At 39.9% G+C, this 26,563-nt stretch overlaps 2 protein-coding genes across 8 annotated transcripts in view; one reads left to right on the forward strand and one right to left on the reverse strand.

Moving 5' to 3' along the window:
* Positions 1-6,623, reverse strand: part of LOC148777546 (uncharacterized) — a 45,190-nt gene extending 38,567 nt beyond the window's left edge. Inside the window, exons 1-2 of one of the 4 annotated variants that reach the window (XM_088836838.1) lie at positions 6,043-6,623; positions 2,620-2,737 (exon numbers count right to left, since the gene is read on the reverse strand). In XM_088836838.1, coding sequence (XP_088692964.1) covers positions 2,620-2,667 — 48 coding nt within the window. In that variant the 5' untranslated portion in view covers positions 2,668-2,737; positions 6,043-6,623. Of the gene's footprint in view, positions 1-1,751; positions 2,738-4,876 lie in introns of those variants that run through there. The other 3 variants (XM_088836836.1, XM_088836837.1, XR_016037549.1) reach the window with 3 other exon arrangements.
* Positions 6,624-6,715: 92 nt separating this feature from the next.
* Positions 6,716-26,563, forward strand: part of ACSS3 (acyl-CoA synthetase short chain family member 3) — a 234,622-nt gene continuing 214,774 nt past the window's right edge. For 3 of the 4 annotated variants that reach the window (XM_055395766.2, XM_055395764.2, XM_055395767.2), the window contains exon 1: positions 6,716-7,147. In XM_055395766.2, the coding sequence (XP_055251741.1) occupies positions 6,840-7,147 (308 nt within the window). In that variant the 5' untranslated portion in view covers positions 6,716-6,839. The remainder of the gene's footprint in view (positions 7,148-26,563) is intronic. The other variant, XM_055395763.2, reaches the window with a different exon arrangement.

Consider the following 26,563-nt stretch of genomic DNA (forward strand, 5'->3'; position numbering starts at 1 on the left):
AGTTTTCTGAACAGCCCCATGAACTGAAGCTTCCTGGCAACAGTCATGCTAGTGAGCATGAAGCTGATCCTCTTGCCCATTGAGATGATCTTAGTTCTGACCAAGAGACCGCCTGTCTACCACTTCATTAGAGCCAGAACCACCCAGCTAACTGACTCATCCTGATTCCTGATCCACAGAAGCTCACATGGGAGAATAAACGTCTGTTGTTTTAAGCTGCTTAGTTAGGGAATAATTTATTAAACAGCAATAGATAATAATATACTACTCATTTCCAAATGACTTCTAAGCTTCAGACTTCTCACTGTAGGGAGTGGGAAGCCACTGATGGATTTTAGGCAAGGGAGTGATACAACTGATCCATGTTTTAGGATGATTACTTGTGCCTTAGTTATAGGGTTTTTCCATTCCATTTTGGGGTCCTTCCTCCACTGTTGCTTTTTCATCTACCTCTGAAGAACCTAACAGTATATGACACTTGCTATCTCATTTTCCTGACCCTACTATGAGCTACTCAGGAACAGAAATGTATCTATTAGTGCCTCTTAGTCATTTATAAATCATTTTTGGTGCTCCTAGAACCCTGCTGAGCAGTAGGAGGGAGAGGACTCAGTAAAGGCTTGTGAATTAATTGAGTGATAGGAGGTGGTGGAGCCTGCAGAAAGGCAGTTGGGCTAGCAAGTTACTAGATTAGCTGCTGAAGGAGTGGTGAAGGAATGGCCTTTAGAGATGTCAAAGGTGAAGAAAGGAGAAATCAGTCGTTTCACACACAACACACACACGCTGCTAGCTAGTTTTGTAGGTGCAAAAAGCTTAAACCTTTGTACCGCCTCCTGGTGTTGTCACAGCAGAGATCAAAGGAAGAGAATTCTGGTAGCTGGAATGGTCTGGCAGAACCCAGTGATCTTACTTGTGGTTCCTAGATATAAAACAATGCTACTAAAAGCTGATGAAAAGTAAAAATAGCAACAACCGCTGTTTTTCTCTTTCAAAGCTTATGAGTTGGTTTATACTAGGCTAATAAAAGTTTCAGTGGGAAGAAGCAGTTAATATTATAAAGAAATAAACCCTGTATCATATCCACATAGTTCTCAGTATACAGATACAAAGAGACAAATTTTATATTCACACCAAGTTATAGGAATATCTGGATTAAGCAAAAAAGCAAGTGTAATCAAGTAACAAAGAGAAGTCCACTGAAATACTTTCTATGCACAAAATATCTTCATTCGAGATTCTGAACACACCCTAGGACTCTAAATATTCAGTTGTTTACTTTTTCAAAAGGTAGGGATTTGAATCAACAGGTAACGCATACGAGTATCACAGAATCAGCTAAACTCTTCTCATTCAGAATGATGGCTGGAAAAAATGTCCAAATACTTTAAAACTGTCTTATGCATATAAATGAGATATCCATTTTTATGATCTACTAAAAGTAATTTCTTTGTTTTCATATTTTCTTCCATTTTAAAACAGTACTTCATGTGAAATACTTGTGTTGTCTTTAAAACCTCAAAGTGATTACCCACTTCCTTGTTATGTAACAGCAACTCTTGTTTTGGACTTGTTTCATTTTCTGGTTTAACTTTGTATCTTCCAAACACACACACACACACACACACACACACACACATGCACACACATGCACACACAAACTGGGAACCTGAAGTAATGTTAGGTAATCAACTACATTTTACAAAAAGTTTTATTATAAAGGATATTTCTTTTCCTTTTCATCATTTGCTCCCTGATAATGAGATCCTTTCTTATATAGAGTTTTATCATTAATACAAAAATTGAGTAACAAGCAGTGGTTTTGGTTTAAGACTAGAAAATAGAAACAATACTTTCTAAGGAATTATCTCTGAAGAATTAAAATGATCTTTCAAGGATTTTGGGGATCTGATTAAAATATTAACCATTTTTATTCACAGCTCCATTGATGAGATTTCCCCCCTCTCAACTGTAAATTGTTATACAGAGAAAAACAAACACAAACAAACCCCCGAAGGACTTGAAAAAAAAATGATTAGAAGTATTTGCCTAGGTTGTTCCTTTTCAGTTTTTTTGCAAATAAAAGCAACTATATTTTTAATAACTTTTACTAACTAAAAATAAATTTTAAGATGTTTTATTTTTTACTTTAAAAATTTTTAAATTTTGTGTTGGGGTTAGCCAATTGACAAACAATATTGTGATAGTTTCAGGTGACCAGTGAAGGGACTCAGCCATATATATACATGTATCCATTCTCCTCCAAATGCCCCCTCATCCAGGCTGCCCCACATAACATTGAACAGAGTTCCATGTGATATAGAGTGGACCATTTTTGGTTATTTAAAATGGATAATGTGGCGCTAGTGTTAAAGAACCTGATTGCCAATGCAGGAAACATAAGAGACGGTGGTTTGGGTCGGAAAGATCCCCTGGAGGAGGACAAGGCAACCCACTTGGGTTTTCTTGCCTGAAGGAAAATCCCCATGGACAGAGGAGTCTGGCAAGCTACAGTCCATGGGGTCGCAAAGAGTTGGACATGACTGAAGCAACTTAGCACTCATGCAACTGATAAGGATGTTTTTAAAAAATAAAAATTATGCTGGTGGATGAATCCCATACCTTATATTTGATTGCTGGGATGAACTGAAGTTGTAGAGCTCTTCCCATCCACCGAAATATTATTTGTTTTAAAACAATTCTTTCATCTGCCTTTTCTTCCTTGACTTTACTGCAGTTACTGTGTGAGTAAAAAATAAGAAAGTTTCAAAACAGGAGTCTATAATTACATTACTATTAGCTATTTCACTTCAGAAGTTTTAAAAATATTTACTGAGCTATGAAAACTAGCATATTTTCCAGAAATTCTTACGAATTAATCTGCAGTGTTTCTGCAGGCTCAAATTTCAGCACAGTCTGTACCTGCTGCAGAAATAATTTATGCAAATACTTCCGTGCCAAGTTTTCATAATATCCAGGAAATCTGATATATGAGAACATTATTACTATTGTTGGTAGTAAAAATCTTGGTAGTTCCAATACACAAAAGTAGACATTAACTCTAAACAAATTTATGTGAAAATTCTGTAGCCAGCAGAATACATGATCAGGGTAGTCTACACTTATTTTTAAACTGTGTACTTTTTAATTCCTTTTACTTTCTCTGTTAACAAAGGCCTGGATAGCCAAGCTATGATTTTTTCAATAGTCATGTATGGATATGAGAGTTGAACCATAAGGAAGGCTAAGATGCTTTTGAAGAACTGATGCTTTTGAACTGTGGTGCAGGAGGACTCTTGAGAGTCCCTTGGACTGCAAGATTAAACCAGACAATCCTAAAGGAAATCAACTCTGAATATTCATTGGACTGATGCTGAAGCTCCAATACTTTGGCCCCCTAATGTGCAGAGCTGACTCATTGGAAAAGACCCTGACGCTGGGAAAGAGTGAAGGCAAAAGGGGACAGGGGAGGCAGAAAATGAGATGGTTAGATAGAATCACCGACTCAAAGGACACGGGTTTGAACAAACACCAAGAGACAGTGGAGGGCAGGGAAGCCTGCTGTGCTACAGTCCATGGGGTTCCAAAGAGTCAGACAAGACTTAGCGACTGAACAACAGCTCTGCAAAAAAGTTTAGCCTGTACTAAGAATGACTGATCAGGGGCTGACGTTATAATCCTAGGAAAAAGTAGGATTCCTGTATCTTTTAATTCTAATTCTACCCTGCCTTCCTAACTTTCAGCATCTTTTTCTTAGGCAGTAAGTGTTCCAATTCCAATTTCCTTCCTTTCTCTCATTCTTTCGCAAGCAATTTTTCACACTTTTCTGATTCTCTATGAGCTTTCCCTGCATGCCTCTTCATCATATGAAAGTTTCAGATAATCTTGATCTACTAATCTTTGCTCAAGGTGTTTAATATTTCATCTTGAATAGCATATTAAACATACCATTTATTGCCATACAATGAAACAAATATTGTACTTATTACAAAAAGTTAGAATTTTAGAGGGCGTGAAAACTGAAAAGACTGCAACCACATTGCCCCCAAATGAGTTAAAAATATAACTTTGCTTTTTTTGAAAAAGTACAGAATGTATATGCATGCTTCAATTAAAATAATTTCTTGCAAAAATTTCCGACTAAAATTTTAAGGGTGTTAGAGAAGTTGGAGATTTGAAGGATTGATTTTTTGGACTGGGTGTTGGTTTGCTAATGCCTAGGTGCTATGCAGTTTATACATATTTAAATCTTGTAACAATCCTGTGAGATAAGGATTATCAGCCTCAAATAACGTTTGGTTAAAGGTGAAAAGGTCTAACCTGAGGCAGACCTGCCTTTGACGCTACTTTCTAGCTTCCTATATGGCTCAAGTTTCTAGTTTTACCGCTCACTCCAGTTCTCATCTCCACCACTCTCCTCCTGTGGACTGACTTTCATGTACGCTCTTCCCTTTTCTTGAAATGAAACTGGTAATCACAATCTATTTCAAAAAATACTTAAACCAAGACAGCACACTGCAGGGTCCAGAAAAAACAGTTTAATCCAGCAGTGTGGGGATCTAACTTGTCTTACACATCTTTTAATCAGCCCTTTTGTTTTTACGTCCTTAAACTTAATCCTGAACTTTCAGAGGAACTCAGGGCTTCCTAATGCTGAAACATTTCAGGTTTCTGAAAAGGAAATCCATTTTCTCCTTTCAGCTTCCCGCTGCCACCCTCCTACCCCCTTAAGTCATACACCGTGAATTTACTTTCTTTCCATTGTCTCATTTGGTTTGTTGTCCTCTCCTGTTTTCTTCATTCTTATAGATTTTTACCGCCACCATCACAGTCAGATGAAGAAGGAAGATGAAGAAGAGGAATGGATGTGGGTAGTCACCTTGTTATATTTTGCTGGAAGTCTAAAATCTTTCTTCTTTTGAATCATTAGTCTGGTGTGAAAATCATGGACCTTGGAGTCAGATTCCCCACCTTTTCTAAGTTGGGGTGTGGAGAGAAATGTATTTGTGTGGTATGCTGGGTAAGTAGCAGCACTAACACGGCAGGTCAGTGCAGCCTGAATTACAGGTGCGCCAAGGTCTCCCTCATCACACTGCCTCAAGGTGGTAAACACGGGGATCACAGTTCCTGCTCCTCAGTACCGGTGGGGAAATACAGGAGCTAACATATCTGAAGGTGCCAGCACAGTGTTGACAGAGAGCAGGAGACGCAGAGACCTGCTCGCTTCCTCTATATCCCCCGCCCCCAAGTCAGTCTCTACTTACACAATGCAGGGGCTAAATGTTTGTTAATCAGATGACTAAGACGGACATCACTGTACCACCACCGAGGCTGATCTAGGGTCAGAGCATCCTGTAGACCAGACAGCAGCATCCTACAGCTGGGCAGAGGAGAGAAGGCTGCCGGGAGGTGATCTGGCTTCCTAACTCTGCACTGAAGTGACAAGTGCCTTTGCTTTTGGAAATCACTGGCCGTGAGGCCTTAGGAAGAGTTGGCTGCAGGTGTTAAGGAAGAGTCTAGTGTCTTGTTTTTTAGATGAAAGGAAAGAGCTGAGGTGATTAAAGATGTGTTCTTTATTATATTTATCCCTGTCTGTTTAACCTTCATTTTCACATTATTCTTTTCCTGCACACAAAACATCTGTGTTTACAGCTTCTCAAGTTTGCAATCTTCCTAGGGTCGGGGCATTCATTATTTGTTATGCTGGATTTGGGCATACTCATCTTTACAGTTAAAAGTGCAAATGCAGTCACACTAAACAGCATGTGGCATAATATAAGGCGAACGAGATAGACTCTGAATTTCACTAATGGGTAACAAAAACAAAACCAAGAAACCCAAACCCCAAACCAAACCGAACAGCGAGGAGTTTAAAGAATGTTAAGCCCACCAGACAGTAACTCACACCTCCTGCCTTTCTTAAGTTTCCTCAGCTTCCTCTTTTTTTGATTCATTTCATCTTGACTTTGCTCTTCCTTTCGACTTAAATTTTTGTTTTGTCTCTTTTGACTCATCAAAAACAACAACAACAACAACAAAAAACACCTCAGAAACGGGCCAAAGAAACTCCAAAGAGGCAAATGGGAAGGGAGCGAAAGCAACAGGTCGCCCTGCTCTCCGCCGAGCTCGCGCCGGGAGTCGGATCCGAAGGGCCGGTCCCGGGGGCGGGGGTCCCGTCTCTGCGGCCTGTCAGTCACCCCCACGAGGCTCTTCCCAATTCGGTGGGGCAGCCTCCCTCTACGCCTCCTCTCTCAGCTGTCAGGAAATCCTGGAGCCGCCCTCGCCCCGGAGCCGCTTGTTTTCTCAGTGGCCGGGGATGGAGCTTTGTTTTCAGAAAAAGAAGTAAATAAAAAACCCCTGCGACTTCAGGGGCCCGAGGGCCGCAGAGCGGGGCTCGGCCGACGGCTCGCGGCGCCCGGGGCGAGGCGGCCGGTCCCGCGGGTTCTCGGAGAGCGACCCCGAGCAGCTGCCGCGACTGTTTGCTGGAGACAGGCGGGCCGGGCCGGCGGTCCTCGCCTCGGGGCTCCCCGGGGTGGCGGAGGGCGCCCCCGGCGGGGTCGCGGGGCTGCGGGCGCGCGGGGCTCCTCTCCGGGACGCGGGGACCCCCCACCTCTCCAGCCCGGGGCTTCCCCCTGCCGCTCCAGGTCGGTTTTTCCCGGCGACTCTGGTGGTGCCTTCCAAAGTCCCAGGGCGCCGGGCACACCTCGGGGCTTTCTCCCGCCTCCCGCCCGCTCTCCCTGGGGCCCCAGGAAGTTCGAGCGCCCCACGGGTGGTGCGCTGCGGGCGGCGCGCGGCGGAGCCCGCGAGGAGCCGGGGAGGAAGCGGCGAGGCCGCCGGCCGCGATGAAGCCGTCTTGGCTGCAGTGTCGCAAAGTCACGGGCGCGGGGGGCCTCGGCGGGTCCCTGCCTGCGTCCTCTCCCGCGCGCGGAGCCGGCCCGGCCCGCCGGGCGTACGTGGCCCCCGGCCCGCGGGCCGCTCTCGGGGGCCGGGGCTGCAGGGCGCTGTCCTCGGGCGGCGGCGAGTACAAGACCCACTTCGCGGCCTCGGTGACCGACCCCGAGAGGTTCTGGGGCAAAGCCGCGGAGCAGATCAGCTGGTACAAGCCCTGGACCAAGACGTTGGAGAACAGACATTCGCCTTCCACCAGTTGGTGAGTGACTTTTGCGCCCACCCCCATCTCTTTTGGGCGTCCAGGCTCGACGTCCCCTGCATCAGAACCTGGAGTTCTTTTGGGAAAACAGGATGAGACTGGAGGTGTGATCACAACTTTTAAATCCGTGTTTAATTTCAAATTCATAAGTCAAGCTCTCTTGCCTTGTCTTGAGGGATTCGGTTACCTAGGGTGAGAGCCCTGGTTCCTGTAGACCGGAAATTTACCTGTATGGGCAGGCTCTGCTTAGTTGAGCAAGAGCTAGCCCCCCAGAGACCCACAGTCTAGAAAGGGAAGCAACCACGGAAACAGGTGCAAGCAGAGTGATGAACTAAGGGAGTTTCTAAGTATCCTCAGGCTGTGGGGAGGAAGAGAGTTGGTGAAAGACTTCAGTAAGATCACACCTAAGTAGAGATTGGAAAAATGGATGTGTCCTCTCAAAGTTGACAAGGCCCCAGTTATTAAAGTCCAGGAGGTGAAACACAGGTTGAAATTTGACTGTTGATGTGACTGCGAATAATTGTGTTGGTGGGAAAGGGGACTGGTGAGTCAGGGGTTGGTTTGGGGAAGGATTTGTGCATCACACCAAGTAGCTGGGATCGGGTCCACAGCCCTATGCTGTATGTGAAGCTGCAGTATATTCCAGAGAGAATAGGTAGTATACCTGCCTAGTAGGTGCTAGGAATCATGGTAGGAATAAAGGTGTGTTTTTATTTTTTCTTTTAGAGTTACGATTGTAAGTAGTTATAAACATTGTTTTTGTGTTATAACAAACAAAAGATGCATTTGTAGAATATATGCCAAACTTGTCAGATTCTTAAGGGTGAATCATACGGGAGGACTCAAGTTCATGGCTGCTCTTTGGTTCATGTGCCTAGCCCTTAAGAATGTGGTTGCTTTCCTCAGCCATTCCTGAGGGAGAGATGTTTTCTCTAAAAAAGTCTGCAAAACACTGCAGTGGGGTTTCCCACTGCAATTTCCAAGTCCCCAGCAGTGAAATGGGAGAATGACATGGTCAGGTTTGCATTTGATGAATGTCTTCTTGTTGGGAGTAGGAATCTGGAAGGGAGAATGACCTCTTGACCAGAGATTGTTCTCTGTCACCACCATGCTCTGTCCCCTCTTGATTGTTTGGAGCTGTTGACATGGTTTTACCTTTAGAGTCTAGCACATTTCCCCATCCAGTTCAAGTTTTCCAGTAGCGTTTGATTGATCCTCTCTTGTGTGCCCGTTTGGTATGCATGTGCAAGGGGGGCGGGGAGGCTTCATGATGGTTAACAGCCTTGTCTCTGGGGCCAGAATTTTGTGTTTGAGTTCTGGCTTTTATCGTTACTGGCTGTGTGTTCATAGGCAAGTTGCTTAATCTCTCTGATCTTCAGTTTTGTCATATATAAATGTGTAACTAGTAAGATTAATTTAGTGAAGGATTAAGACCAAGTCATAAAAGAAATAGACCCTATGAATGTTAGAGTAAGAATAGCTATCTTTTCACTCTCCTTCCACAGTTATTTAACAGCAGGAAATCTCTAGATCTGAGAACATCAAAACACAGAGATTATTGTCTCACCTAAGAATGTGAGACAAAGTTCTGTGTCTATATAAATGTCAAAAAATATGGAACTGAAATTATTTATGGGACCACCGTCCCATAAGACTATGCAGAAAACTCAAGAACTCACTGGGATACTTCAAGTAAAAACCAATGTGGGCCAGACATAAGGTAGTGGCACTGGCACTGCAAAGAACCGGTTTCTAGAGGATTAGTTGAAGTTGGGGAGGGCTCAAGGGAGTACAGACAATGTGGAACTCAAAGTCCATCAAATCGACCTTTAAGATCTGGAGATTTTCCCTCTATGTTTTTCTCTTCTTAATTTCTAGTTGCTTGTCTGAATTTTTAAAAATTGTATGCATAAAATGTCTACTTTTAAAGAGGTTTTTGGCCAAAAGGTCGTTGTATGTATTTTCAAAAATTCAGTACATTGTAGGTCACGGTATTTGATAATATTGTATCCGAATTCTTCATCTTTGTACTCTTGGAATCATGTGGCTGTACCTGTTTTATAGCAGCCCAACAGATCAAAGTGAATAACAGATAAGTCTTTGAGTCTGTATTTGTTTTAGCAGTGTGATTCAGTCTTACTGAGGAGTTTGGTTGGCAGAGCAGAGTTGGAGAGGCAGGCAGGCACAGAAGACCATCCATCCAATCTGAAACTCCATTCAAAAACTGGTTTCAGTCTGAATCCTATTTGCAGGTATTGTTCATTGGTTAACACTTTTCTGCAAAGGTAAACTCGACTTCTCTGGTGGTGCAGATGGCAAAGCATCTGCCTACAGTGCGGCAGACCTGGGTTCGATCCCTGCGTTGGGAAGATCCCCTGGAGAAGGCAGTGGCATCCCATTCCAGTACTCTTGCCTGGAAAATCCCATGGACAGAGGAGCATGGTATGCTACAGTCCATGGCGTCGCAAAGAGTGGGACACGACTGAGCGACTTAACTTTCACTTTCAAACTCAAGGTCAAGAGGCAAATGTCCACCCGCGACCCCTCCCCTGCCCCCTCGCCCTTTTATATCCCTATATTCTAGGGCAGAACAGACATGAATTTAAAAAGTGATAGGTTAACAGGATACATGGACTTGATGATTTTTGATTCTGCATGTCTTGGGAGGTGGCAAGTGGATACAGGCCCCATTTGATGTGAAGGTGCTTTGCTTACTTGTTTCTGAAGCTGGGATCTGGAGAAGGGAGACGTTGACCACCAATCCTTAAGTAAAATGAGGAAGGGTTGCTACAGCTAGCTGTTCTCTTCGAGGTGGAGCTGACATAGGTGTGTAGTCAAGATCTCTGAAGCCCCCTGGTTTCCCAGAGGTCAGACAGATTCTTCCTCATTATACGCTTGTCTGTTTATTTGTCGTGGAGGCAAACTCCCCTCTGAATCTACAGGCCTACCAAAACCCCCAACACATAAATAGTAATGCATATTAGCTTTCACAGTGGCATAAACTACCCAATAGTAGTTTACACATGCAGTAGTATGAGCATGGGATAGAAATCTTTGAGGGTGATACATTAGGGACATTCCATTGTAGTGAATAGCCCTGTAAAATAGATTTCTGGGACTGAAATCTGAGATCTTTGAAAAACAAATTACATGTAGGTGCTTTAGGAACATGTGAAGAATTACCTTTCCTCGTGGTTTGTTGGTTCATTCACATTGTTGACACCTAGCTTTAGGGAGAATAAAGTCTCTATTATAGAGACTTCAGTGGAGAACTGAATATACAGTGAAGCAGTTAGAACCCCTAGTGATTTCTCTAATCCTGGAACCACAGAATGGATGTTTTGGTTGTTTTCTTCTGATGAATTAGACATCCTACTGCCTTTCCTGAAACTGAAATCCAGCTACCCCTCTCTGAAGAATTAGGCAATTCACTTTTGCATTATGCATTGTGGTTAATTTTTTCGGTCTGGGTCATTAATTATCCCTTTCTCTGGAAACATTGCAGTCCTATTTTAGTTTATTTTTATTTAAACAACATTCAATGATCAGACTGTCACATACTGTTTGATTTAGAATTTAATATGTATTAACAGTGACCATAAGCTAACAAAGAAAAGTCTAAATGCAGATGATTAGAAAATGATTTCTGCTTGGTTAACATATCTACAATGGAAATTGTGTAGGTACTTTTTTTTGACATGCAAGATCTCAGTTTCTGACTAGCTATGAGATAAAGGTTGCTTAAGTCTCCAAGTCTTAAAATGGCTTATAAGTGTTAAAGATATCAATTATTCGCTCATTGTGTGTATAGTACAGAGAAAATGATGAAAGAGATGGGAGACATACAGTAAATTATTACAAAACTATTTCTTTAGAGTTGTAGTAAATGCTAGGAAATAATAAGGAGATTTGCCGTAATCTTTTCTGGAAGGATCGTGGTAGGAGTCTTGAAGAAATGATGGTTAAACTGAGATCACAGTGTGTAGGGATTAGACTCAAAAGGAGGAGGGAACATGCCAGACAAAGAGAACAGCACATGAAAAGGTCGTGAGGTATGAGGTAGCTCAGTAAGTTCTAAGAACTGAAAGAAGGCTAACTTGGCAGGTAATAGTTAAGAAACAGAAGAAGAAAGCCATATTGTGAATGGTCTGGTGAGTCATGTTAAGGATTTAAAATTCTTTTCCTGGCACAAACAGGTCCCATAGTGGATGATCAAAACTTGAACTTCCTACTCTTCTTTCTGCACTGGAACAAGAAATGTTTGGGTTCAACCCCAGCTCTGCCACTTTGGATAGGCTTCAATATCCGTATTGGTAAAATAAGAGCAACAACAGTATCAATTTCTTAGAATTATAAAGGTGGGTGGGAGCATAAAGTGCCTAGAACTGTACTTGACACACAGTACAAGTTACTGATGTTTTTGAAATATGGAAGAGAGATTCCCAGAAGCTAGTGTGGACCAGAAGATTTTCAGAGAAATGGTAGCATTTGGACTCAATCTTAAAGTAGGATTTAGAGAGAAAGACAAACACTTTTTGTGTGCAAAAGAAAAACTTTTGTGTGCAAACCAAACATGACAGAGGCACAGAGGAGAGAAAAAACCAAATATGCTTGAAGGTCAGAATGGATAGTAGATCAGTTGGCTTGCAGTGGTTATTTTGGAGTTACAGGTACTCCAGGAGGAAGTTTGGATGGTTTTGGAAAGCTTGGAATAGCAAGCATTCACATTTGCATTCACTTTTTAGGCTCTAAGTCATAGCCTGTCTGTATTGATAGGTTTTGTGCTGGGTTTTTTGTTTGTCTGTTTTTGAAGTAGTTGTCAGTATTTAAACATTGAAGCATTTCATCTAAAATTTAAATTTCCTTTAATGATTCAGTCGCGTGTGGGGGGGCTTCTTTTGAAAAAAAGTGGATTAACTGTCAGCACTTGGTCAGCATTTTCGCATGGCAACACTTGGCTGGAACTGAGTGGCTGCTGTCCCAGGTGAAATTAGACATAACGATCCCCAGGTGGGGTGTAGGGAAGTAAGGAAGTTATGATAAACCTGAGAATTTGACTCAGATACCCAGGTGGAGGAACTGATTGTGAATTAAAGATGATTTGAAGACTTGGCAAGGGCTTATGGGATTATAGATTTGACTGAAATTTGTAAAGACATGAGAGCTAAAGCTTGGTGAATGTTGAGTGCGGGGAGAGGGAGAGAGCAATTTAGAGAGAGAGAAAGAACAAAATACTAGAAACTGAGCTGGGAAGATGAACAGAAGAGGGGGAAAGCCTGAGAGTGGATGAGGCTTGTTCGGAGAAGTAGGATAAGGAAGAGCAGAATGTTTTGGTGCCATGGAGTAAGAGGGAGAGAAGAGATAAAAATAGGGAAGGTCAATAGTGGTCAAGGGCTCTAGAGAAGTTTTGAGGCTATTGAGGACTGAAAGGTAACAGTTTTGAAGCAGAAATCTTCAGTGATTTTTAATAATGTGATGTCAATGGAGAAGTGAAGGTCAAAACTAGGATCCCGAAATACAGAGGGAACTGGTAACAGTCCAGGAACATATTGACAATGACAGGAAGGAGGGGCAAGATGACAGCATGTGGAGGTGTCTGGGTTACCTGAAAAGAAGTTTCCTCATTGTCTTTCCTTTCCCCACCTTCCCCTTTAAGAGCATCTCTTGTTTAAAGGAAGAAGTGAAGAAATCTGTGAAATAGGAATGAAGGGAATTTTGCTTATTTTGAAACCTGTTCCTCATTAACAGGACTCCTTGTTTTTACAAGTTGAACTTTGTGTGGTTTCTTATCCATTGTTTTCTTTAGATGCCGGAAGTTCATGGAAAAAACAAAATGGAAAAGTCTGAAAGATGGAGTAAAAAGCTACTTAACAGATTTACATGTTCTTGTTATGTGTTATCTAAGCATTTGATGGTGCATTTGACAGGGAAGATAAAGAGACAGTTAAAAAAAAAGATGAAAGAACTAATATTTGTCGATTTGTTAAATTATTCTGGGGTTTCAGACCTGTCAGTGAGTGGTTCAGAGGGAAAAGGTTCTTTATCTTTTACTTACAACTTAGCTGAGTTTGACATTCTTTCAAAGGAAAACAAATAAGGAAAATATAATGTGGATTTTATATAATCAGAAAGTAATTTATTCCTCTACTGAATTTTGATTCTTTGGCAAACAATTAGCCACATTAAGTTGTCTTGGAAATTCAGCCTCCCTCCCTCTCTTTCTTTTCTCTAATAAAATTTCCTTCATATTTATCAGATATTATTAAAAGTGTATTTACTTATAGTTGAAAGGTGAGAGTTTTATCTTGGGATGAAAAAAATGCATCCCCTTCTGACAAACTCTAAATGAAATGAATTTATTCATAATACTGTGCACAGTACAGATACATTTAAATTTTAAATTATCATTTTTTATAAATGAAAAAATATTTTATGAGGTACATGGTGAGCATGAAAAATGGCCTGTTAGCAATACTCTGCCTCAGATAGACTCATCAAGAAAGACCAATTTAAAAAGATGGGCTTTATATTCTGAAGGTCAACAGCTTGGTGCTGTGCTGTATCTAATTTTCTCAGTCTGTCATGCTGCTGAAAGTTCAGGACAGAACAGAGTGAACTGCTGGAATGCTGCGATTACATAAGCAAGGATGGATTGCCCGACAAATTTCACAATCAATGAACAATGGAAATTCAATCAGCTGTGACCAATCTTCTACCAAGTGTGGGGTAAAGTCCACACTCTTAGTACCTCCTGGAAGGTGGCTTACTTTTTCCTTTGTTCATGCCATGTACTATTAGTTGAGAAAAAAATCCAGTAGTTGAAGTTATTTTTCTCTTCTTGTTCTCCTTTCCCCCTCCAACTCCTCCTTTTTTTCATTTTCCCCTTCCCCTCCCCTTCTCGGCATCCTTCCTTGTTCTTCTCCTTCTTTTTTTTTTTTTTAAAGAATTTCCACTTAAGCAGTGACTCTGTGAAGGTGGAATCATTCCTTTATATTGCGTGAAATTTGTGAGGGAAACATGTGGGAGGCTAATGGATATTTGTGATAATGTATGTGAATGTAATAACCTCTTTACAGTTTTAGGAAACATATCTGAAAAACTTATATTCTTTATGTAAACCATGTGGTTAGAGAGCTTATAAAAGTATGAATTATATGTACTTTTGCTGGCATTACGGCCAAATGAGGTAAGGGACAATACATAGAAAGGAGAAGTATTATTCTTATCTAGGAAAATTGAAGTTTAAGAATTTCCAGTTTGAAATAGTCCAGCTGAAATTCTTAGAATAGCTGAAAACAGATCGGGTAACTACGTTAGAGGACAGAGTTTGATTTATAACTTTTAGGTAAGTAGTGAATTTTACTGATTTAAAATATTAGTTGCTCTAAGTGGGATAAAAGCGTCTGAAGTCTGTAGGTCTTGACTTAAGAGATAACTCTAGCCAAGAGAAATACCTTCTCCAGGTTTTGATGTTAGAATAGCAACATTTCCCAAGTATAATTTTTGAGATGTCTCTCCCAAGTGACATTAGTTAAGTAAAAGAAATTTGGGAAGAGGAAATAAGGGAAAAGACACTCAAGATCTGTAGACATGATCAATATAGATATCTGTGCAAAAAAAAGGAGTACAATAAAATGATAAAAAAATTTAGTAGCCCAAGGGATGTAAAATCATTATTATTGACTGTTTGCTAAAATAACTGTCAGCGAAAGTACTGGAACTTAGAAAAGTCTACTTTTGCACTAACCTCTTTGCTTTCTCTCTGCACTTTTAAAAATTTTCAGGTTCATTGATTCTCAGTTGTGAGTTAAGTGATTTTCTAAGCCACAAATGCCCTGACATTGCCTTGCTCCCAACTCTCCCTGCTTAATCAAGGCTGAATGAAGTTTGCCATTGTTACCGATGCAAATTTGTACAATATTTTCCCCTTGGGTAAAACTGTGGGTAGGGGAGAAAGTGTTGAGGATTGTTATCAGTGGAGAAAAACAAATTTTTCTGGGTTAAAACTTAGGTCCCCAGTCCTCGAGCAGTTTACTGTACCGAAATGTGGACTGTGGTGAATACTGCTATTCAGCAGTGTCTGTTCTCTTCCTTTGAGCCCACAGGAGGGTCTGGCTTCCCCTTCCAGGGGTGGTTATGTGATTAGCTTTGGCTAAAGCAACCAGAGAAAGGCGTGTCACTTCCTGTGAAACAGTTAGTGGCTAGCGCTTCAATCTTTAGTCCTCCCTGTCTGTCAGAGCCACTGTGGAAGCGTCGATAGCCTGGGGAACCGAGCAAATGCGTAGGTGATGGTTCTTTGGGGAGTCCACTTGAAGCCTCATTAAGGGTGTATGAATGAGAAATAAACATTGGTTCAAGTTATTGAGTGTTCGCTATTGTTACTGTGTGTAATCCAGCCTATTTTATGGATTGTGAAATCATTAATGTATATATTAATAACAGAACTTTCTGAATGAAAGTGTCCAGCATATAGTGAAAACAGCTAGCCTTATGGTATCTGTTCTATGAGCCAGATAGAATGCTAAGTACTTGAATTCATTTAATATTTCTGACAACCCTGTGAGGTAGGGGATCTTTTACTCTTGTTTAGTGTGTATGGAAATGAACAACAGAGAGTTTAAGAAAACTTGCCTAAACATATAAAACTAATAAGTAGCAGATCTAGGGTTTGAACCCAGGCAGTCTGAATGTGGGCTTCCTCGGTGGCTCAGTGGTAAAGACTCTGCCTGCCAGTGAAGGAGACTCAGATTCAGTCCGTGGGTGGGGCAGATCCCTTGGAAAAGAAAATGGCAACCCACCCCAGTGTTCTTTCCTGGGAAACCCCACGGACGGAGGGCCCTGGTGGGCCGTGGTCCAGGGTCTCAGGGAGTCGGACACGACTGAACACAGCACAGCACAGTGCAGGTTGAATTCAGTGTCTGCGCTCTCAGTGTACACTGCATTATATTGTTTCCATAATAACTGTCTTAGCTAATTTTGGCTGGTTTTTTCTTTTCGTACCCCTTCTCCATTGAAACTCCTAAAAGTAACTTTAAAAATCTGGATTTGTATCTCAGAAACATTTGGAAAATATCTCTTTTATTTAGAATTATAGATTGATGTTCTTTGAAAAAATAAACTGTATGTTTTATGTAAAATATTTAAAATGTATACAACAGTCCCAAAAGTGGTGGGAGAAGGACTTTATATTAATTGTTACCTACTTTTGAAATGTTTCCTGGACAGTAGAAAGCAACATTAATCCCTTCCCTTAAGAATGCTCTGTTGGTTTTCTGTTAAGGAAAATCTAATGACCACATTATTACTCACTGCTTGTAGTGTGCTTTAACATTATTTTTATGAGAACATGTGATAAATAGCCTAATTAATTCATCTAATTATGAGTACTTGAAAAATTTCCTTTCCTCCAACTTCTCAGGAAAAAATAACAGGGCTTGTTACATGTTTGTAATTATGGAAGTTGTTTGTTTTGATTACTTTTTTTAAAATGCATTCAAGTATAGTATTCTTTGCTGTTTTGCTTCCATTGCTTTTCATCTTGATCCTAACGCAGGTGGACAGACCTTGACACATAACATATGTTTAGTGCAGAGATGAGGTTTTTTCCCAAGGAATCATATTGCATCCATCTCTCTTGTTTCTAACATGAATATCTTATTTTTGAAATCCAGTACAAGGACCATGAACTGTGGGCTCTCTCACTAACCTGTGTTATTCCATAGGTGTTGCCAAACTTTAGGGAACAAATGATCTAAAAATGTTAAACCTTCCTTTGAGTGTTTAAGGGATGAGCCACAGCAGTATCTGAAGGGTGTGTAATGGATTGAGGAGAAAACACACATGATTGTTCTCTAGCACATGACTGAGTTATTCATTCTTTTCTTTAAGACTGATGACTGTGTTTCAGTAATGATAGTAACAGTAATAACAATCATGGCAATACAACAGAGGTCACTGTGGAGCACGTGTGCTGAGTCAGACTCTATGCTAATACTGTACGTATACTTTGAATCCTTCTGACACCCTATGAGATACGTATAATTATAAGCACTTTTATGACTATAAACTGAATGACAGCGATTAAATGACTTGTAATATAGTGGTAGACTTAATTTTTCACACCCATTGGGTCACACTGTAAGAGCCCAATTTCTGTAATGAACTGTGACTACACTCTTTAAAACTTCTTTTGCCTGATTGTCACATGACAGTACCTGGAAAGTACAAAGGAATGAGAGCAATGTTTGAATTAAAAAAAATTTTTTTTAATCAGAGATGCAACTTCCTTTCTCTCATTTGTCACCTATGTTTCTATGTGTCTTCCATTTTCTTCTCTCATTTTAGTGGAATTTAAATCTTCACTATTTTCCCAGAGTCACCTTGTACCTGTCTTCTTGGTAAATGGTTCCTTCCTGAAAAGCCTATCACCTTGAATCTTATTTCCCTTTAAGCTATTTTGGCAAAGAATGCTCAATTCCCATTTGCGTTTAGTCACTATACATCCATTATGTAAGCTCATACTCCACTGATGCTTTCTTTAACCAGTAACTTAAAAGATCACAGCTAGGTGACAGAGAGCAGGGATCAGATCTCAGTCATCTTTGTCGTCTCCACAGTGGGATGCACCTGACTTTGTATCTGTCTGTCAAACTACTTCAGGCTTAAGAGTTGTATCAATGTCATTTTACCAGATTGTCATGTTTTAGTCACCTTAGTTAGTAAACATAGTAACAGATAAACAAAAGAAAACTCACTGTTTAAAAGTAATAAAAGAAGAATACCATATGATCTAACTTATGTTGTTTAGTCACTAAATTGTGTCTGACTCTTTGAGACCCCGTGAACTGTAGCCCATCAGGCTCCTCTGTCCATGGGATTTCCCAGGCAAGAATGTTTGAACTGGGTAGCCACTTCCTCCTTCAGGTGATCTTCCTGACCCAGGGATCAAACCCATGTCTCCTGCATTGCAGGTAGATTATTGACCACTAAGCCACCAGGGAAGCCCTGATCTTACTTATATGTAAACTCTAAAACCATAACAAACAACAAAACAAAACCAGATGCTGAGAACAGATTGGTGGCTGTCAGAGGAGAGGGAGTTAGGTGCAGGTGAAATGGGTGAAGGGCATCTTAAATACTTAAGTACTTGCTTGAGTGTGTGTGCATGCACGTATGTGAGTGTGTGTGCTAAAGCATTCAGTTCAGTTCAGTTCAGTCGCTCAGTCGTGTCCGACTCTTTGCGACCCCATGAATCACAGCACGCCAGGCCTCCCTGTCCATCGCCAACTCCCGGAGTTCACTCAAACTCATGTTCATAGAGTCGGTGATGCCATCCAGCCATCTCATTCTCTGTCGTCCCCTTCTCCTCCTGCCCCCAACCTTTCCCAGCATCAGAGTCTTTTCCAGTGAGTCAACTCGTCGCATGAGGTGGCCAAAGTATTGCAGTTTCAGCTTTAGCATCAGAACGCAAATATGTATTATTACAGTAACAATAGCACCAGTAATATTCCTTACCATAGTTTTTTAACTTCTCAAGAGCATGTGTTCTTAAAGAAGAATTTAGAGAAAGGTAAGTAAATTGCTCATGTTTACTTAGAAAGCAGGTGGCAGATATGGTATGAAAAACGAGATCTGTTAGACATCAGCTTCTCATTGTGTCATATTTCATCTCCAGTTAATCCTATTTTATCCTTGTAATTCCAGTGTTAACAGATTAAAAACATGTCAGGTGCGTACACACACACACACTTATATGCTTGCACACATACACACACACACACACACACACACACACTTATATGCTTGCTGACCTGTTATAAAAGTGGCGTTTTTTTGGCTCTAGAATTTATTCATTCTTAATCTGTTCCTTCATTTATTCTTCCTTTCTTTCTATTGTTCACTCATTAAATGTTTACTGAATGCTCATATAGGCCAGGCACTATTCCAGGTGCTGAATAAGACTCCAAGTAGAGTATAACATTGAGGAGTGATTTCATACATCAAAGGAAAAAAGTGTTTTTGCTGGTAATAAGAGCTTTCATTTTTCTATTTAATAAAAGGAGAGTAGTCATGAGTGATATGGACTATCTAGTTATTTTCTGAAAATATGGGCAATAAAATTTGCTTTATTTTGCAATCAAGTCTACTCTGAATTACCTTTGACCATTCAGGTGTGAGTAACTAGAACATACAGGCTCACGTTATGGTGAACCGTGGCCATTTTCTAACTAATAACTCCTTTGATACATAAAATAACCAATTTTAATTTTATCCCTTTGTGCAGCTTCTTATTTTCTGCTAGAAGTGCTAACGCCCAGAAAAGTAAGGAAAAGACAAGTAACACAAAAAGAATAAAGAGAAATAATGGGCTTGGTTAGCATCAGCTAGATAATGAACTCTGGGATAATTGAGCAGGTTGCACTGCATTCAAGTTTCAAATTAACGAAATGTGAATGGAAAATGTTTAATCTATGATATTATATGTCAACAGTGAGGGGAGGGAATTGGCAAGGATAGAGCAAAGACATAGTTTGTGACCTTGTTAGATTATTTTGAGGATAAGACTAGGGAAAAAGACAATAAAAATTTTGTCTACTTTTCTTAATGTTTTAATTTGCACTCAGTGGTATCTGGTTGGTTAAGTTGGCTTTAGTTTCCAGCTCTGTGTTAAGGTTGTTTTGGCAAGAGTGAAGGTGGAAAATTGGAAGAGATTTGGTGGGGTTTAATTAAAAGAGCAGAGATTTTATCATCCAAAAGCCTTGGTTTGAGACATAGATTTTGAATTACTTTTCATTGACATTTCTTATTCAAAAGTAATTCTGACTGAAATTTAGGTTTATGCTTTTTTTCCCCCAAGAAATATGCAGTGTTACTTTAAATTTTAATTGTGTAAACTCAGGAAAGCCAGACTAGATGGAATATCAATTATAGTTCAATATCTAATCTCATATATATCTTGGTATAGTTGGTATATTTCCCTTCAGTCTTTCATTTTCTTTTAATATTTTTATTTTGGAATAATTATAGACTCAGAAGAAGTTGCAAAAATAGTACGAAGAGGTCATTTATATCCACCACTTAGCTTCCTCCAATGGTAACACCTTACATGACTATCGTAAATTATCAAAACAAAATTGACATTGGTTCAATACAATTCACTTGACCAACCAACTTATTCAGATTCACCAGGTTTTGTTTTTTGTATGTGTTGTGCTTTTAAAAAATCTAGTATCTATTTCTGTTTGTCAGTTTGTTTGACTCTAGATCACTACTGTTTTTCTTACAGAAAAATAGAATTATAGAGTTATACTGTTCATATTGTTTGATAGCTTATTTTCCCAGGTGGAGTAAGTTGTGGTTTTTATCATACCTCTGTTCTTCTAGTCCATGATTTTAATGTATGCAGAATATTTAAACATACTGGGTGAATATTAAATTATTTTTTTCACAATCCCTTCCTGTTGAATTTTAGGTGATTTCTCTTTACTTGCAAGAATACTTTCTTCTTTGGAGACAGCATTCTGAAGATCTCTGTATCTCTGTGTCTGTCTATCTGTCTGTTTCTTTCCTTCCTTCTTGCAGATGAATTCTTAGATTTCTGAGTCAAAGAGAAATTATATGCTTTCTGATATATGTTGTCAAAAATTTTCTCCAAAAGTGTTAATAAATATTGTGAGTAAGTCTCCACAGCCTTTTTCCTTATGAGATATTTAGGGAATAAATAAATAATTTAGTGGACTGACCATTCTAAAGGAGATCAATCCTGGGTGTTCATTGGAGGGACTGATGCTAAAGCTGAAACTGCAATACTTTGGCCACCTCATGCGACGAGTTGACTCACTGGAAAAGACTCTGATGCTGGGAAAGGTTGGGGGCGGGAGGAGAAGGGGACGACGGAGAATGAGATGGCTGGATGGCATCACCGACTCTGTGGACATGAGTTTGAGTGAACTCCGGGAGTTGGTGATGGACAGGGAGGCCTGGCGTGCTGTGATTCATGGGGTCGCGGAGAGTCGGACATGACTGAGCGACTGAACTGAACTGAACTGAACATTGGGTGTTTTAAGATCTTAACATTGTGTCACATTTGTTTCAGATCTTTTTATTTTAAGAAATAAAACAAAATTGATGCTCCCTGTGTATCTCCCCCAATTACATAGTCTTTATAGAAACAATCTCAGAATAGTTTAGAAGTCTCAATGGGAAGAAAAAGTTCTTTTTAGACATTCTAAAATGATTGATTGTATTCTTCCTCTTTAATAAGAGCTTGTATAGACCATTTCTCTGCGGACAAGAGCTAAGTGTGTAGAATGAGTTAATAGATGTGGTGTCTGCCTTCTGGGAGCCTCAACTGCAGAGAATAATTTCCTCAGAACATTGCAGTGTGTCATTCTGCCCGAGTTATAGCCTTAAGGAGAAAGAAATGGAGAGTTACGATGAAGATGTAATGTGAACGTAGAAAAAATACAGCCCAGAAGTCCTCAGGTTTAGAGCACATTAGCTTCAATCCTCTATTTCCCCCCTCTCTTCCCATTTCTCCCTAACCAGAGCAAAATAACACCGTGTCATCAAACTGGCTTTTTCTTCCTTGCATGGTGCTGGGGTTGCTCCCTCTTTCTCTCCTTTCCTTTCTTTATCACGTCATCACGTTCTTTCTTTATCATGTCATCATCACTGTCATCAGGATTAAATGCTAAAAGGCATCTTCTCTTTCTTCCATCAGATACAGGTTGGCATTGGAGAGCGTGCACCCTCTTCGGCCTGCTCTGATTCTCTGGATGGTTTGGAGATTTTAGGGTTACCTGCTTAAGGTCTCCATGAGCATCCTGGTCTGTAGGTCTGGTTTTCCAGGAACCTGCTCTGATTTGGAGTTCTGTTCCTTATGAGCTCATTGTGATCTGTTTCTGAGTTGGTTGACTGAGGACCACTGCTCCTGAGTGCCCTCAGTAGTTCTCTTGAAAATGGCTCACTGATAAAGTTAACTTTCCTTTAGAATGTACTTTTAAATATATATTTATTGAGGATTATATTTAGATTTTAATAAATTTATGCTTTGAAATTTAAATGTCTTGATCTTAACTTTTACATTTGACCTTAATTTAATTATGATTTTAGTTTTTCCTTTTTTGAATTGAGTTGAATCCTACTCCCTTTTGCTTCAATTCTTCATTTTTCCTACATTTCCTCTAGAATAAAAAAAAACCAAGCAAGGTAAAATTGTGTCATCTTCTGCTTTGAATTTAGCTGCCAGGCATGACTCACAACCTAGGGCTCTTTAGGATCACTCATTCATGCCTTTTCTGTCTATTGACAGTGGATCCAGTTCAGATAACAGGTATTGATTTCTTGAAAGCCTTTCTTTTTACTCTTTTTCCTGTTGGCTGCATTTCTCACCACTGGCAGTTCTCTCTGTTTTAATCCGAGATGATCTGGCAGGGGTGCAGATCATTATTTCATGTCCTTTCATGCTGAGATGGGACAGTCTGTGGCGAAAGCTGGTAGGCTGGGGCCAGGTTCTGAGTGTATTTACTAGTGTGGAAATTATCAATAGGGCTAAAGAGCACCTCTCACTTTATGTTAGGTTTCTCTGTAAAAATATTGTCCTATAGAGAGGTGTGCTTCCCAGCTTCTTTTACAAACACAGTATCCCTAGTGGTTAAATGAGCATGAGGTTATTATGCTGCCCCAAGTAAGCAATTACCCAATTTGGAGGGTTTCCTGGAACAGTCAGTTGATACTGTCTAAGGCCAAGTACCTGTAACTTAGATGAGATGTCGCAGTGTGAGAAAAGCAACATGATGCCCTTTTAGAAATGTGTAAAGCCTTCTCTGTGTCCAGTAGTAGCCTTTTGAGCTAGTCATTGTTTTTGCTGAGCAGTTACCTCATGAGACCCTTATTCTTATTTGTGTTAATGTGTCAGAAGAGTGCTGTTTCAATATACATTCATTCACACTTGCAGCATTAATTTAAAAATAATAATTGAGCATTTGCAATATGCCATTAATGAGCTAGCACATGGCCTCTGCCCATAGGAAATGGTGTCTAGTGAGGGTACAAGAGTTACTCAAATTGGCACACAGACATGGAAAATTGGAAATTCATCACATTTTCCCTGGCGTCGGAAAGTACTGGGTTCTAGTCTGTGATGTGTTAGTTTGATAATTCTGGGAAGCTTTTTGACCTCTTCCCATCTATAAGACAGATATAATATTGTCTTTCTCAAGGGATACTGCATGGATTAAATGCTTTACCAAACTCAGTTTAAATGACCAAACTCAGAACCTGGCCCATTATCGGTAATTAACAAAATTGCTATCCCCTCTCTTACTTCAAAAGTATTTATTTTTCTTTTTTATTTCAGCTCTCCCATAAAGAGAACAGAAAGTTGATACCCAGAGATGATAAACCTCAGTTTTCTTTGGTACACCCTTCTTCCTCTTTCAGGCTTCTTTGATGTGTTTCTACACTTCCCCCCTTTTTTTTTTTTAACTTCCTGTGATGTTCTGCTGCTGCTGCTGCTAAGTCACTTCAGTCGTGTCCGACTCTGTGTGACCCCATAGACGGAAGCCCACCAGGCTCCCCCGTCCCTGGGATTCTCCAGGCAAGAACACTGGAGTGGGTGTTCTAGGCTAGTCAATAGATCCAAACTGATTATCTTTCCTTGTTTGCCTCCCAGTGTGACCTGAAATCCCATTCTGAACAGGGCATTCCCTTTGAAAGACCTCCCCTTCCTCGACGAGGTATTCAAGGCTTTTAAGGCAAGGCTTCCACTGGTCTTTCTTGCCTTAGCTCTTGTTATGCCCCCACCCCAGCCACACAGCTCTTCTTTCCTCTGCACTGATGCACTTGTAAAACAGAACCTGAACGTTGCCCTGTTTTTCACTTTCCCACTTGCAGTGCCATTAAAAAACAAACAGTTATTTCCACTAGGGTTCAGTCCTTCTCCCCTCAGCTACCTTTGCGTTTTACCCTTCTCTTTTAATGCAATCCAGCTGAAAGATCGGCATAAATAAAGAGACACTTCTCTTCACATTGTAACGCCTTGCCCTGTTGTCTGTTTTCCTTACACTCCTGCATCCACTGAAAGGTGACCTCAGGCCTCATCACTCGATCCAGATTCCTCTTCCAAATATTCATCAGTGTCAATTTGTTGCTTAATTCTACGTATTGACTTCAAGTCCTTAGCTTGTTTGATCTCTCTTTAGTATTTGACTCTGGGGACCATCTCTACCTCGGAAGTTCCCCATGGCTCTGTTGTCCAGGATGGTAGCCTATAGCCACATGTGGTTACTGAAATTAGTTTACTTAATTAAAGTAAAATTTAATTTACATAGGTAACATGGCTATTGAGTATTTGAAAGGTGGTGAGTGTGACTGAGGAACTACATTTTAATTTGTGTTTTAATTAGTTTAAATTTAGCCAGCCACTGTGGCTAGTGGCTATTCTGTTGAGCAGTGGAGATATAGTACAGTTCCATCATCACAGAAATTTCTGTTGGATAGGGCTTCTCTGGAGTAAAGATTGGCAGAATTTTTCTTTAAGGGGCAAAATGGTAAATATTTGGCTTTTCACACCAGATAGGCTCCATTGCCACCGCTTAATTCTGCTGTTGTCAAGCAAAAGCAGCTACAGAAAATATATAAACAACTAAGCGTAACTGTTCCAATAAAGCTTTATTTATACAAAGAAGTGTCCCGCTGCAGTTCATTGTACCCATTACCACAGAACTGTTCTTTCATAATTCATCCAAGTCGGATCATCGTTTGTCAATGTATGTAGTGATGGTAATCACCTCATAGGCTTATTGAAAGGGGTCAATGAAATGTGTATAAATGTGCTCATGGTGGATTTAGATTTCTAAATTAACTCATCCACATAGAATAGTGTTTGTGACCCAGGGGGTGACATCCTGACATCCAGTTCCAGCTTGTCAAACTCCACTGTGGACCTGGCATAGGCCACATAAGCTCTGTGTACCTCAGTTTCCTCTTCTGTAAAGTGAGGATATTAGTATACACATAAAATTTTGGGGAGAATTAATTTGTATTAAATGCTCATAGTATTATGTTGATACAGAGTAAGGGCTATTTAGTTGGTTTTCATTTTATTTTTCAAGTTTCATAGGTGATTGAAGAAAGACAGGTACATTAATATGCCTGCATTCATGCAACTTGTAAACGACATGTCTGAGATTTGACTTTAAAGCCCAGGCTTACTACATTCATTTCAACATCCACCACTCCTTACCACATGTCCATAGTTGGAATTAATCTCTTTTTGCTGTGCTTTCATCATACTTAGTTTGTACTTCTGTCAGGAAATTTGCCACATTTTGCTTCTTATTATAGTTGTTGCAAATTAGTCTGCCTTTCAAAGTAGAGAACATGTACCCAGTTATATTTTTCCCCTTCTTCACAGTCTCAGCTAATCAACAACAAATTATTTTTAAATTTGTTGAATAGAAAAATGTTTTAAAAGTATTATTGACAGTTAATAGTGGAGACTGTAATCAGCTATGGTCTTCTTATAAAATAACGAATTATTATAAAGATTATATGTTTATTATTATTTTAGGTTATAGATTTAGTATTTTAGTATATAGATAACTAATTGTATTCACCATCATCAAATTGTTTTCAGTATGTTGCTTCTGGTTTATTTAATTTTTGAAAAAGAGCTTGGAGTTTCTTTTTTTCCCCTGAAACTATGATGAAATGAAGACCCACATAGGAGATCTTCAAAGAAGGAAATTATAATTTGATCCAAGGAAGAAAACTCATATCAGAAGGTAAAGTATAAGTTAGACTTTCCAGTTATTTAGTAATGAAAATTTACAGAATAGAGAAATCAGTAGCTGAGTATATAGAGAGGATTATAACGTTGTCACCACTAAATATGGTTTTGCTGGAGGAAGCTTTCAATAGTTATTTCATGGAAACTGAAATATTGCAGTTTGTGAAAGAGTTTCATAGGTCACACTGTTAAAAGCATTGCTTTATTAAATTTTATTCTTGGCATGGGAGGCAATGGTAGAATTGAGAGAAACATTTGAGACTTTACTGATTTAACTTTTCATTGCTGGATAATCAGATTCACAGATTAAATTTCTATCAATTTCCCCTTCTGAAACAAGGATTTTTATTTTTTTGAGTGTCAGAGTTTCTTTTTCCTTTTGTAATGTTTGAAGACTGACTTAATAAATACATCCTTAAAAAGGAAAAGTTAGCCTTCAACAAAGGGAAGGGTGGTGGTGATGAGAACTGATGGGAACAGAAGAATCATGCACGCATTTGCCACTAGCTTTTTCTGGCTTCAAGAGATCAAGACCGTGGAACTTGTTAGGCTCCCTGCTTCTGAGAAAAATTTCAGACATCCATCCACATTCACCAACTTAGCCCACTGTGTGGGCCAAGTAC

The sequence above is a fragment of the Moschus berezovskii genome, chromosome 6 (assembly GCF_049115385.1).
Source record: "Moschus berezovskii isolate FMDL1 chromosome 6, NW_MosBer_1.0, whole genome shotgun sequence".
Classification (NCBI taxonomy): Eukaryota; Metazoa; Chordata; class Mammalia; order Artiodactyla; family Moschidae; genus Moschus; species Moschus berezovskii.